The 12,950-nt window shown below is 45.9% G+C and overlaps 1 protein-coding gene across 1 annotated transcript in view; it reads left to right on the forward strand.

Annotated features, from left to right (window-relative positions):
- Positions 1–12,950, forward strand: part of LOC132380901 (uncharacterized) — a gene marked incomplete at its 5' end in the record, with an annotated part of 146,857 nt that overhangs the window by 11,688 nt on the left and 122,219 nt on the right. Inside the window, 2 exon segments of the mRNA XM_059949819.1 lie at positions 6,059–6,379; positions 10,453–10,773. Of these exon segments, the coding sequence (XP_059805802.1) occupies positions 6,059–6,379; positions 10,453–10,773 (642 nt within the window).

The raw sequence follows: 12,950 nt of genomic DNA on the forward strand, positions 1-12,950 counted from the left end.
TGATAGTGATACACCTGACTTTTGCTTCTCCTTCTCAGATTTCTCGGTGAATTTCATCATATTGTGGTAAGAATTTGTTCCATAATGATAGATGAGGAAGCTCATTAAACTCAACAACTGTTTTATTGTGATAAACACAAAACAGGCCGGGCACCATGGCCGGAGAGGGAACCCACTCAATCTCATACAGACGGGAGAGGTGACCATCGCACACCCCAGTTACAGTTAGAGTGATGCACAAATACACAAGTACACAATCTCCTCAGAAAGAGTGCAGAACAGATTTACAAGGATGTTGCCTGGACTGGGGAGCATGCCTTATGAGATGTCAGGGGTAAGTTTCATAAGCAATTCTTTATGCCTTATGTGAATAGGTTGCATGAACTCAGCCCTTTTCTCCTTGTAGTGACGGAGGATGAGAGGTGACCTGATAGAGGTAGGTACAGAGGAGATGTCAGGGGTAAGTTTTTTATTCAAAGTGAATGCATGGAATGGGCTGACAGCAATGGAGGCAGATATGATAGGCTCTTTTAAGAATCTCCTGGATATGTACATGGAGCTCAGAAAAATAGAGGGTTGTAGATAAGCCTAGGTAATTTCTAAGGTAAGGACATTTTTGTGGGCCGAAAAGCCTGTATTGTGCTGTAGGCTTTCTATATCTATGCTTCTAAGTGAATAACTGTATAAAATGTACCTTCCAGTCATAATCCAACAAGAACATTTTAATACGAGAACAATAAACGGTGCTGGTCATTAGAAACGCAGGGGTGATTTGTCGATGACATGCACACACCTCCATCCCAGAATGTCACACTGCCCCATCTGAACAGTCAGCTATCATCAACAATGCCGGAGTTCATAACAGAGTCCTAAATCCCAGTGGGGGTCCACACTGCCGCCTGGGGCGCTGGGGTTTCTGGAGCCCCAGTTTGTGTGAAGCAAAATGCAGGTCATCTGGAGTGGCATTTCTATCATTCAGCCTCACTGGGTCAGTGGTGACACTGTGCAAGTCAGTCCCAGTGTAGCACAACGGTGTTCTGCTCCGGCAACCGCACGCAATATACCGAGAGATGGTTGAGCACCCCTTCCGGCCTCTTCCAATGGTTTCCCAGCCTGGGCGATAGACCCATACTGGGGGCCCCCACCATGTATAGCACATTGACACCCTAGAGATGTGGACCATCACTGCTGAGACACACTAGCCTTACAGCAGAGCACCAACAGATCCACATCCTGCCTGTACCCGGCTCAGTAAAAGCATTCACACAGCTTATCCAAAGTCTTTGCAACTCTGAAATGGCTGGCCCCCAATTGCCTGTGCACCAACTGTAGCACCGTAGTGTGGAGCCCCCAGTGGACCACCAGCTTTAAGAAACAGCAACCCGTCGCACATCACCAGCATACCCCTCTACGTATGTGGGGCTTTGGTGTCTGGATATAGGGCGGAGACCTCTGCCCGCTCTGCCCATCATCCCACACTCAGCCATCCCCTCACCTGCATCAGCACAGGTCGCTCAACTGTTCGCTGCTGGTTCATGGTGGGGGAGTCATTGCCGGCTGCCACCCGAAGGGACATTCGCTCCTGGTTCAGCTGTGTTGTGTTGGATTTGCTCCGGGGTGTGTTGCACTGCTGCGGGCCACTGTGAGACCTGTGGTTGTTGCCGTGCCCTCCCAGTCTGCTTTCTGAAGCTGCCCTGCCAGAGAGAGCTATGGTTCAGTACCAAGATGGAGCGTTGCCCCCGGCACATCCACACAGGCACCGCCCCCCCCTCCACCCCAAACCCCAGCAGGACAGCAGGTCCAGGCCAGTGATGCAGGGTTCCTCAATATCGCCAAGCCACACCTCATGCTCCGCTGTGTTTCTCCCCATTGCAATGCGCAGCCAACTCTTCCCTCTCATCAGTGCACAGTCGCTGGTGACTGTGGCCAGCTGGACGATGCCGCTGTTCACCCAGTTGGGGACTTTTGGTCCGTGTTGGGAAGAACACCGGAATGGATTATAGTGATGGTTAATCCCATGTCCACCAATGCCAGGCATCTGATGCCCTCCACCACGCAGTTCATGTATAAGCCTTGCCCTTCACCCCAACAGCCTGACCGGAGGGGTGACAATGGAGGGATTCTGCTAAAGGTCTCAGGTGACATGCATCCCGCCCCCCCCCCCCCCCACAGTGTTTGGTGTTTCCCGATGGCTGCACTGGGCTGTGGCCTGGTGCTGGTGCTGGTGCGGAGCAGTCCTGGGCCAAATGGCCTGCTTCATCAAACAGGTAGAAGCGATCATTTCATAGCCTGCAGCGGGTTTGGCACAGTACTGGTCAGACTTGTCTCTCAGGCTCCTCCTCAGCAGTTTTCTTCTCCAGTTTGCTCACACAATCCTAGCCTCGAGGCATGCAGGGTGAAGCCGGAATGTCTTGGGGTGCCAAAATTGCTTCTGCCCTCTCCGTATTGGCCACCAAAGGTGGTACTGTCAGGCAAACATGGTGCCAAAGATGCACTGGCGTCAGCGCCTTTACAAGGATATGGAGGGCAAGCTTTTCCTGGGCTGTGGAAGGGAACTAGGGGTAGCCATGCTGAAAGTAGTGACTGAGGTGGCTTGAGCACCCCCAGGCTTTCTGCCATACCGTGCCATCTGCTGCACAGTTCCTCCCTCTTTACTTCCACCAATGGCCTTTGCTCAATATACCACTACGAAGGCCCTGTAGGCACGCCGCACAGTCAGCGTTAGGTCGATGAGGGCCCATGGGGACTCCCCTTCCAGTGCTACAGAAAAGTGCACCACCAACTCGGAGGGCTCTACCTGTTGTGCCACCTGGCAAATTTGACTTGCTCCAGGTAAGGCTCCAGGCGGCTGATCCTGTCATATCTAGGGAGCTTTAGGGGTAGACCTTGGGGTGCAAATTGTCGAGGCCCTCTTGCTCCTGTGGCGTCTGCCATGGTGCCCATCCTCCCATAGCTACAGCATCTTGGTTACCTGGTGCGGATCACGATGGAGGGGGGGTGATGCGCTCCGCCATATCCCCCAGGTTGGAGAGCCTGGTACGCTCGCTCCGTCGGGGCTCCCTGGGAAGGCATGAAGCTCGGTTCTCAATCCCTCCCTCTGGGTCTCGTCTCGTGAGCTCAGTACGAGGCAAGCATACTGCTTGGTCCTAGACTTATTAACCGGGTCTTAAGGCACTCCATACGATGTCGTAGCTTTTCAACCTTTTTGTCAATTTCATATACCACTCCTGACACCAATGTGATGAACATTTGGTCCACAATAACAGACGAGGTAGCTCGTTAAATTCAACAACCTTTTCATTGTGATAAACACAAAACTGACCAGGCACCATGATCCAGAGAGTGAACCCAGCCAGTCTGATACAGACGGGGGAGATGACCATCACACACCCCGGTTACAGTCAGGGTGACCCACAAATACACAAGTGAATAACTGTATAACTCAAGCTAAAATGTAACAGTATATGAACTTGAACTTCCTTCCATAGTCCCACAAAAGCATTTTAAAACAAGAGCAATAAATAGTGCCTGTCATTAGGAATGCAGGGGCGGTGTCACAATATTATGATCAGTTTCCCCTTAGAGTTCCTTTACCTTAAGCTTCCAAATCAATTCTGGTTCATTGCCCGACATCCAATCCAGAATAGCTGATCGTCCAGTGAGCTCAGCCACAAGCTGCTCTAGAAAAACCACCTCATAGGCACTCTGCAAAATCCCCCCCAGAATCCAGCACGACCTGATTTTCCCAATCTACCTGCATATTGAAACCCTATGATTGTTCTAACATTGCCCTTTTGGCATGAATTTTCCATCTCCTGTTGTAACTTGCAGACCTCATCCTTACTACTGTTTGGGGGTCTGTATACAACTCCCATCAGGGTCTTTTTACCTTTGCAGTTCCTTAGATCTATCCACAATTGATTCAAGACTCTCCAACCATATGTCACCTATTTCTAATGATTTAGTTTTAGTTTTACCAACAGAGCCACCCACCCCTCTCCCTTCCTGCCTGTCCCTTCAATACAATGTGTATTAACATTGTACATTATACATTAAGCTCCCAACTATAATCTTCTTTCACCCGTGATTCAGTGATGCCCACAACATCATACCTGTCAATCCGCAACTGGGCAGCAAGCTCATCTATCTTATACCGTATACTGCTCACGTTGAAACACCTTTTGTCCTGTATTCACCTTTTCCGATATTGTCTGTCTTTTATGTTGCAAGTCATCCTGTTGATATATTTTCTAATCCTAATATTTAACTCTTTTCACCATTCCATTTAGTATTTGGGAATTGTTTAAATGTTTCAGTCTTCCTAAATATGTCTGAAAGCTTTGCTGATTGTCACATACCACACCCGGCTGTGTTACCAGAGTTTTTTGATCAAACTTCCTGCTGCCTTCTTCCTCATTTTTATTCCAGTTATTTCTCTCTGAGGACAGACAGGTCCTGGCTGGGTCTCTGTGAGTAAAATGCACTGGACTTGGATTCTTCTGATTGTTTCCCTACCCGGTGAGTAACAAGCTCTGGACGTTTGCATAATCAGTGTTGGTTTGGGGTGATACACCATTTTCAGAACAGTACTTGAATGCCTGTAAACACTAAAGATGTCAGAAACTGGAATTCAGACTTCTCTGATGGAGAAACTCACTGGGTCAAGCAGCATCTGTCAGGAGAGGGGGAATGTCAATGGTTTGAGTCGAACTTTGCATCAAGTGTGAGTGAGAGGCAGATAGTGTACATGGGAGAGGGGGAGTTGTGAGTCTGGGCCTACTAGGCGGTCGGGGAATGAGGAGGTGTGAAGCACAATGGGAAAATGGAATGGGGAGGAAAAGGGGTGGAGTTTGGAGATGGGTGAGAGGTGGAAGCAGCCAAGGAAAAAAGGGGACAAGTGTGGAGCCAGGTGTGGTGGGAATATATCCAGCTGGAGAAAAGTCCTGGAAGCTGTTAAATGGAAACATCAGGTCTACCATCGCTGAAATCTGATCTCATTCTGCAGGGATCACTACAACAATTGACATTATTGTCCTCAAATCAGTGTTTTTCCTGGGTCATTTCAGTTGGGCAATTAGTAAAGAACATCACAACATGCTAGAGGAACTCAGCAGGTCAGGCAACATCCATGGAACTGAACAGTCAACGTTTCGGGCCGAGACCCTTTGCCGCCCTCCAGCATGTTGTACGCGTTGCTTTGACCCCAGCATCTGCAGTGTGCTTTGTGTTTAGTAAAGAACATTACTAGATCTGGAGCCAAAGGTAAACTAGGGTGGGTTGGGATGAGAGATTTCTCTCCCAAAAAGGCCTTTCTGATTAAGATGAGATTTTGACAATCTGGCAGCTCATCATTATCATTATTGATATGTTTTTTTAAATAAATAATAAATTAGACTTAAGCATTGAATGTATCCTTACAGAAACTGAAATCACACCTGGATTTCTTGACACTAAAGTGGTAACAACCACTGCAGCCCCACTTTCTAACTACACATACTTGACAGGTAATTGACAGAAATACTTGATAGGTACAAAATATAAAATTTCCATCAGAACCAGAGGGCACAGTTTCAGACATCATGAGGGGCTTCTTTCTGGAGCTTATAAAATTGTTTGTAAGTGAAGAGAAGGTCAGAATTATAGCCTTTTTGAGAGAGTAGAAATACGTCCTCAAATCATCCTACCAAACTTGGCTCATCCCTAGAATTTCATGGAATCCAAGACACACACATGCATGCACACACAAATAGGAGAATCCCAAATTAAATAGCTGGGATCTCTATGTATATGAAAAGCCAAGATATTCTGAGGTAATTGAAAGGTCAACACTGCCGCTCTCCCTCAGTACTGCAGTGGAAGGTCAGCCCTGGGTCTCTGCTCAGGACTCTGGAGTGGGAAGTGAACCCACAATGTACTGACACAGGGGAGAGAGCACTGACACAGTAACAGCACTGACTGCACTGAAAGTGACCTGGAGCTGTTTTTACACTTGTGTTCAAAGTTATTTATTTGCATTAAGTTGTTCCTTTCTCTTCAAATCTGAAAATGCCTCCCTCAGTTTCAGATGCATTGTGGGCAGAGGAATATGTAAGAGGAGTTGTGGGAAGAGCGATCACAATCGATTGTCACTATGAAGCCATGTACAGCTCAGACACAAAGTATTGGTGCCACGGATGGACTCGTCAATGTTCAATTTTAGTGGAAACAAAAGGTCAACATGGACAGAGTGGACAAGTGTCAATCACAGATTACCCGGAATGGGGAATATTTACTGTTACTATGGAGGATCTTCACTCTGGAGATACAGGATGGTACAGCTGTGGAATTACAACATCAGGTTCCGATTCGATGTTTAATGTGCATTTACAAGTATCTGAAGGTAGGTTTCTCAGTGACTGACTTTGTGCCGTCAGTGAAATAAATGTCTCATCCATGTTTCCTCTGGGAGGTGCCACATAAAAAACTTAGCAATAAGATAAGGATACATAGTGTTGAGGGTGATTATTAGCATGGATAGTCGATTAGTTAACTAATAGAGAGCAGAGAGTTTGAATACATGGGTGTTACTCTGCTTGGCAACCAATGGTGAGCAGTGTTTCACAGGGTTCGGTGCAGGGCCCGCATCTATTCACGAAATACATTAACAATCTGGAAGAGGGAACCGAGTATAGTGGGTCTAAGTTTGCTGATGACACCAAATTGAGTGGAAAAGCAAACTGTGCAGAAGATACGGAGAGTCTGCTGAGAGATATAGATAGGTTACATGAGTGGGCAAGGGTCTGGCAGATGGAGTACAATGTTGGTAAATGTGATGTTATCCACTTTGGAGGGAAAAATAAAAGTTTATTGTTTAAATGGTAAAAAATTGCAGCATGCTGCTGTGCAGAGGGACTTGGGACTGCTTGTGCATGAATCATAAAAGGTCAGTTTGCAGGTGCAGCAGGCTATCAAGAAGGCAAATAGGATGTTGCCCTTCATTGCTGGAGGGATTGAAGTTAAAAGCAGGGAGGTTATACTACAACTGTAAAGGGTACTGGTGAGGCTGCACCTGGAATACTGCGTGCAGTTCTGGTCTCCTTACTCGAGGAAGGTGTTACGAACTGTAACGTTTTAGAAAACAAACCAACAGCAAGAGATTTCACACTGAGTCAGATTTTAATGTTAAAACCATTATCCTTATTAGCATCTACTTATAATATAGTAACTTAACCAACATAAACAAAAGTTAACAGTGTTATGTGTATAGATATGTATAAATACAGCTCCCAAACTATATTGAGCTTGGGGGAACAAGGCTTAGAGTCTTGAGATGGTAAAGTAGGGTAAGTTCAGTTCATCCATGGAGTAAATGATGGGAGAGAGATATTTCTAATCAGGGTAACTGTAGAGAGAAGGTGATTGCGTTAAATTCCACAGGTTCCACGACGGTAGACTAAATATCAGTGGTCGAAGTTCCTCCATCGAGCTGTTCCAAATCCACAGACGAACTATCACTGAAAGTGACCTGTCACAGGGATATCGCCTTCAAGTGATTACCACACAACATACCCAGGCAAGGGTTAACACATGAGTGATTCCACAGGATATCCCAAAATCCACTCCTATGGATTATACGAGGTCACAGCCATGCATTCGATGTGCGCTGGATCAATAATCAACCCGTCCTTGTGGGTATAGGAGAGTTCCAGCCCCCAGCTGCGACAAGCTGAAGCCACTGGCTTTTCAGTTTCACTCTCTCTCGCTCTCTTTCTGCTGCTACTGAAGATCGTTCTCTCTCCCTCTGTATAAAAGCCTGAAGCAAACCATTTCAGTCTATGACTGACATCATAGTCCCGCCTCACTTAGGTACTCTCTTAAAGTGACAGTCCACAGCAAACGAAACCTATGGCTTCATAACAAAGGGTATACTGGCTTTGGAGACTGTGCAGAAGAGCTTCACCAGGTTCATACAAGAGGTGAGGAGGTTAGACTATTGAGGAGAGATTGAGTCACCTGGGACTACTGGCTAGAATTCAGAAAAATGAGAGGAGATATTATAGAAACATATAAAATGATGTAAGGGATGAATAAGATAAAGGCAGGAAAGTTGTTTCCACTGGTAGGTGAGATTGGAACTCGGGGACATAGCCTCAAGATTCGGGGGAATTGATTTAGGACGGAGATGAGGAGAATGGTAAACTGTAGAAGCCTCTACCCAATGAAGCAGTGGAGGCTTCCTCAATGAATATATTTAAGACAAGCTTGGATAGATTTTTGCATAGTAGAGGAATGAAGGGTTGGGGGGAAAGACAGGTAGGTGGAGATGATTCCATGGTCAGATCAGCCATAATCTTATTGAATGGCGGAGCAGGCTTGACGGGCCAGGTAGCCTACTGCTGCTCCTGTTTCTTATGTTCTTATGTGCTTACGAATGTTTGGAGCATTAGATGTCCTGGGGAGTGACAATGTGCTGATCCCAGGGTTAAGCTTGTTGAATGGAGAAATGCCCATTTCATGGATGCGTCTGAAGAACAGCAATTTCCCCCTCCTCCACAGCAGTGTCAGCCCACGTCACAAGATCTTTGTCGACTATGTCCTTCCCTAAAGATCTCTGCATTAATCTCAGTGCCAAATGTTTCTCTCTCTACACTGAACCCTGTCATAAATTCATTTTCTCCTGAAGTCATCTAACCTCTGACAGATAGCTCACAAGTTGCTGCTTTTAAACACTCAAACATCACTTAATTAGATACCTCCTGTACAGAATAAAGTAACCAATGGATGCATGTTTGTTCTCTTCTGCTGCTGTAGCCCATCCACTTCAAGGTTCAAAATATTGTGCATTTAGAGATGCCCTCATGCAGACCCCTGTTGTAACACGTGTTTATCTTGAACAGCTTTGTTGTGACACATGATTATCTAAATTCCTGTCACTGTTCCATCAGCTTGAACCAGTCTGGCCACTCTCTTCTGACCTCTTTCATCAGCAAGGGTTTTTTTGTTCATAGAATTGCTGCTCACTGTATGTTACTTTTTGTTTTTCACACTATTCTTTCCCAAGTCTAAAGACAGTGGGTATGAAAATCCCATGATATCTGCAGTTTTTGAGACTGCAAAGTACCCCATCTGGCACCAACAATCATTCCATGGGTATGTTATGGTCTGGTCCGTGAAGCCCGCGTTCTGGTTCAGAGTCCGGTCCGTGGATTCCGGACTCCGGGTATTCTGGCTGTCTGTTTTTTCAGTTGGACTTAATCACAGGCACCTGATTCTCATACTGGGGCTGGAATGAAAGTGGCCCTGGGGTTGAGTGTGGTTGCTGGTTTGCTTTGTTGGTATCCTGTCCTTGCTCTGTGGGGTAAGTCAGGCTCTTCTTGCTGCTACCCTATGGGGGGGTCTGTCCCTTCCTGTCCTTGCCTCTGTTGGGTAAGCCAGGCTGTCTTTGCTGTTGCCCTGAGGCTGGACTGTTCCCTTCCTTCCCTCTGAAGCCTGGCCTGCAGCCCTGCTGGCAACCTCGCCTGCATCCTTGCCTGTATTGACGTCAAGTTCAGCCGCCGGAGTGAGACCGGAGCCTTGCCACGCCACAGAAGGAACTATCTACCTTTGAGATTGGGACTGTCTCTTTGTGTCCCTGTGTCTAGTGTCTGTGTATGAGTCCCAGCCCTATGTCCTGTTCCCAAGGAGGGGTCCTAACTCTGCACAAAGCCACGGTCCTATGTCCTGTCCCCAAGGAAAGGTACTGGCTCTGTGTTCTGTGTTCCAGTCCAAGGCTCTGTGGAGGTTCAAGTTCATGTCCAAGTTGTAGCCTAGGCCCTGAGTCCCGGTCTAGTCCAGCTCTAGGGTCCGTGTCCAGCTTCGCCTCTCCCGGCTTCTGCGTTCCTGCTCTCCCTCGACCTAGGCTCTGCATCCCTGCTCTCCCTCGACCTAGGCTCTGCGTTCCTGCTCTCCCTCAACCAAGACCAAGTCTGAGCTTCATGTCCTCGTCCAGCCCTGGAGTCCCACATCCTGCCCCCACTTCCAGTCCTGTTGCCTTGCCACGTCCAGTGCTCACCTGGATCAGGAGTCCAAGCCCAAGTCAAAAGATAGGTTCTGGGTCCCTGTCCAGGTTCCTAGTTCCCTATTCCTAGTTCCTCGTTTCTTCCTCAGTTCCCTTGCTTTCTTGATTCACCTTGTCCTCTCCCTAGTACTTCAGTGTCTGTGTCTTGCATTTGGGTCTGTTCCCAACGCCCACCTTATGAAAGAGTAAAGCTACTTTAATCACATTTCTTCCTCATTCTGATGTTTGGCCTGAACAACAAGTCAACCTCTTGACCTTGTCTGCATCCTTATATGGACTGTGTTTCAGCCACGCAATTAGCTAATTAGATATTTGTATTAATGAGCAGGTGAGCAGGTGTACTTAAAACTGTAGCAAAAGAGTGTTTTATTTACAGATGTTTATTCAGAGTCTGAATATTTCATTGTTTCCCACAGAACCCGTGTCTGTTCCTGTGCTTCGATATCAGTCACCAGCAAATGTCTCACGTCTTGGGGGCTCTGTGTCAGTTTCCTGTGAGTCCCTCCAGGGATCCCTTCCCATTCAGTACACGTGGTATGAAAAAACCTCATCTGGGCATCCAAAGATCTCAGATACCAATGAACTGGCTCTACATTGTCAATCCTCTAAACAGCAGCACCATCAATATTACTGCAAAGCTTCGAATCAGCTTGGAGCAAGATCCAGTGTAACGGTCAATGTGACAGTTTTCAACCACGGAGAGATCTGCAGCTATGTGACAGAAATCAATGGCACCAGTAAGTTGTCCCTTCACGGGAGGAAACATTTAAATATTTCTTCTTGTTCTGTTGTTACTGCTGCTCTTGACCTTCTAGTTAGGGTAAGGAATATCTTTATATTTCTAGAAGCTACACATTGCATCCACCATGAGGGTAGAAATAAAGTTTAGAGAACAGTTAAGTCTGGCTCTTCGTCCAGGAAAACATAGAGCATCTCAAACATAGTTGGACTTGCACATCCTGAAAAATTAGCAGCATTCCATTAATACATCTAGCTTCTGCATTAAAGATGCTAGGGTAAGTGTTGAGTTCTGTGACAGTGACACTGTCATTAAAACAAAAGGAAGGGCACATAGTATAGGAAATGTTAGTGAGATGTTAAAGAACTGGGAAACTTTTAAAAGGCATCAAAAGGCAATGAGAAAAGTTACAAGGAGAGAAAAGATGAAATTTGAAGGAAAACTAGCCAGTGATATAAAAAAGGATACCAAACACTTTCCGATATAAAAGTGTAAAAGGGAAGTCAGAGTGGAAATCAGACCACTGGATAATAAAGCTGGAGAGATAGTAATAAGAGACAAACAAATGGCAGACAAACCTAGTCAGTAATTTGCTTCAGTCGTTACTGAGGAAGGAACAAGTGGTATGAAAGAAATGTGAGAATGTCAGGGGAGCAGAATTGAGTGTGGTTTCTATTGCTAAGGAGAAGGTGCTTGGGAGCTGAGAGCTCTGAAGGTGTATTAGTCACCTGGACCAGGTGGACTACTCCCCAGGGTTCTGAACGAGGCAGCCGAAGAGATTGTGCTGGCATCAGTAGTGATGTTTCAAAAATCACTAGATTCTAGAAAGTTCTAGAAAACTGGAACATTGGGAATGTCACTCCACTCTTTAAGAAGGAGGGGAAGCAAAAGAAAGGAAATCATACACCAGTTAGACTGACTTCAGTGTTTAGGAAAATGTTTAGGTTTTGGGGTACTTGGAGACTTATGAGAAAATATGGTTTCTTGAAGGGGAAATCTTACCTGTAAAAGATGATGGAATTCTTTGAGGAAATAACAGGCAGAATAGACAAAGGAGAATCAGTCGATGTTGTTTACTTGGATTTTTGGAAGGCATTTGACAAAGTGTCACAGATCAGGCTGCTAAACATTATACAGAACCCATGATACCACAGGAAAGATACTCATGTGCATTGAGGATGAGCTGACTGGCAGGAGGCAAAGAGTGGGAATAAAGGGGGCGTTCCTGTTTTCTATTAGTGACTCATGGTGTTCTGCAGGAGTCGGTCTTTTTGAATGCTTTCTGTGCTCTCTCTAATTTTCCCTTCCTTGGGAACTGCACAGAGCAATTGAGGTGAGGACTAGTCAGTGTTCTTTATAGCTGTGACATGCCATCCCAACTGTACTTATTGCCTAATCAGTTGAAGCCAAGCACAGCATCTGCTTTGTTCACCACTTTGTCCACCTCTGTTGCCACTTTCAGAAAACAATTTAGCTGCACACCTAGTTCTCTGCTGTCCTTGTTCAATTTCCCAAAATGCATCACTTCACGCTGATCGAGTTCAATTCCGTCAGTCATTAATTTCGTTGGCCACTTTCCCAGTTCAAAGTAAATTTATTATCGAAGTATCTATACCACAAACAATCTAGAGAGTCATCTTCTTGCAGACACCCACAAAACAAAGTAATGCAATAGAATCCATGACAAGCCACTCACAATAAAGGCCGGCAAACATCAAACATGAAAAAAAAGATGAATCATGCAAATAGTAAAAATATGTAAACAATTAATACATAGCCCATGAATCGCAGAGCTCCTGAAAGTGAGCCCACAGCTTCAGAGTCAGTTCTGCGCTGAGGTCAATAAAGCTGGTCCAGGGGCCGGTCATGTGGGACCCAACACTCCTCCACCTCCTGCCCAATGGTAGGAGCAAGAAGAAAAAGAGACCAGTCAAATTCAGGCAGACGGGGTGGGAACAGGTGCAGGGAATCTTGCTGACAGGGAGAAAAGAAGCTGAACACTTAATCATTTTCCAAATCCAGCTCTAAAATTCAACAACTCTTTTCACTGTCCACTACATTACTGTTACATCCACAAATTATTAATCCTGACACCTACAATATCATTACAAGTTATCAATATAGATGACAAGTAACTGGATAATAAATAAGAAGACTGATCCCAACAGCAATCAA

This window comes from Hypanus sabinus, chromosome 25 (genome assembly GCF_030144855.1).
Source record: "Hypanus sabinus isolate sHypSab1 chromosome 25, sHypSab1.hap1, whole genome shotgun sequence".
NCBI classification, from domain to species: Eukaryota; Metazoa; Chordata; class Chondrichthyes; order Myliobatiformes; family Dasyatidae; genus Hypanus; species Hypanus sabinus.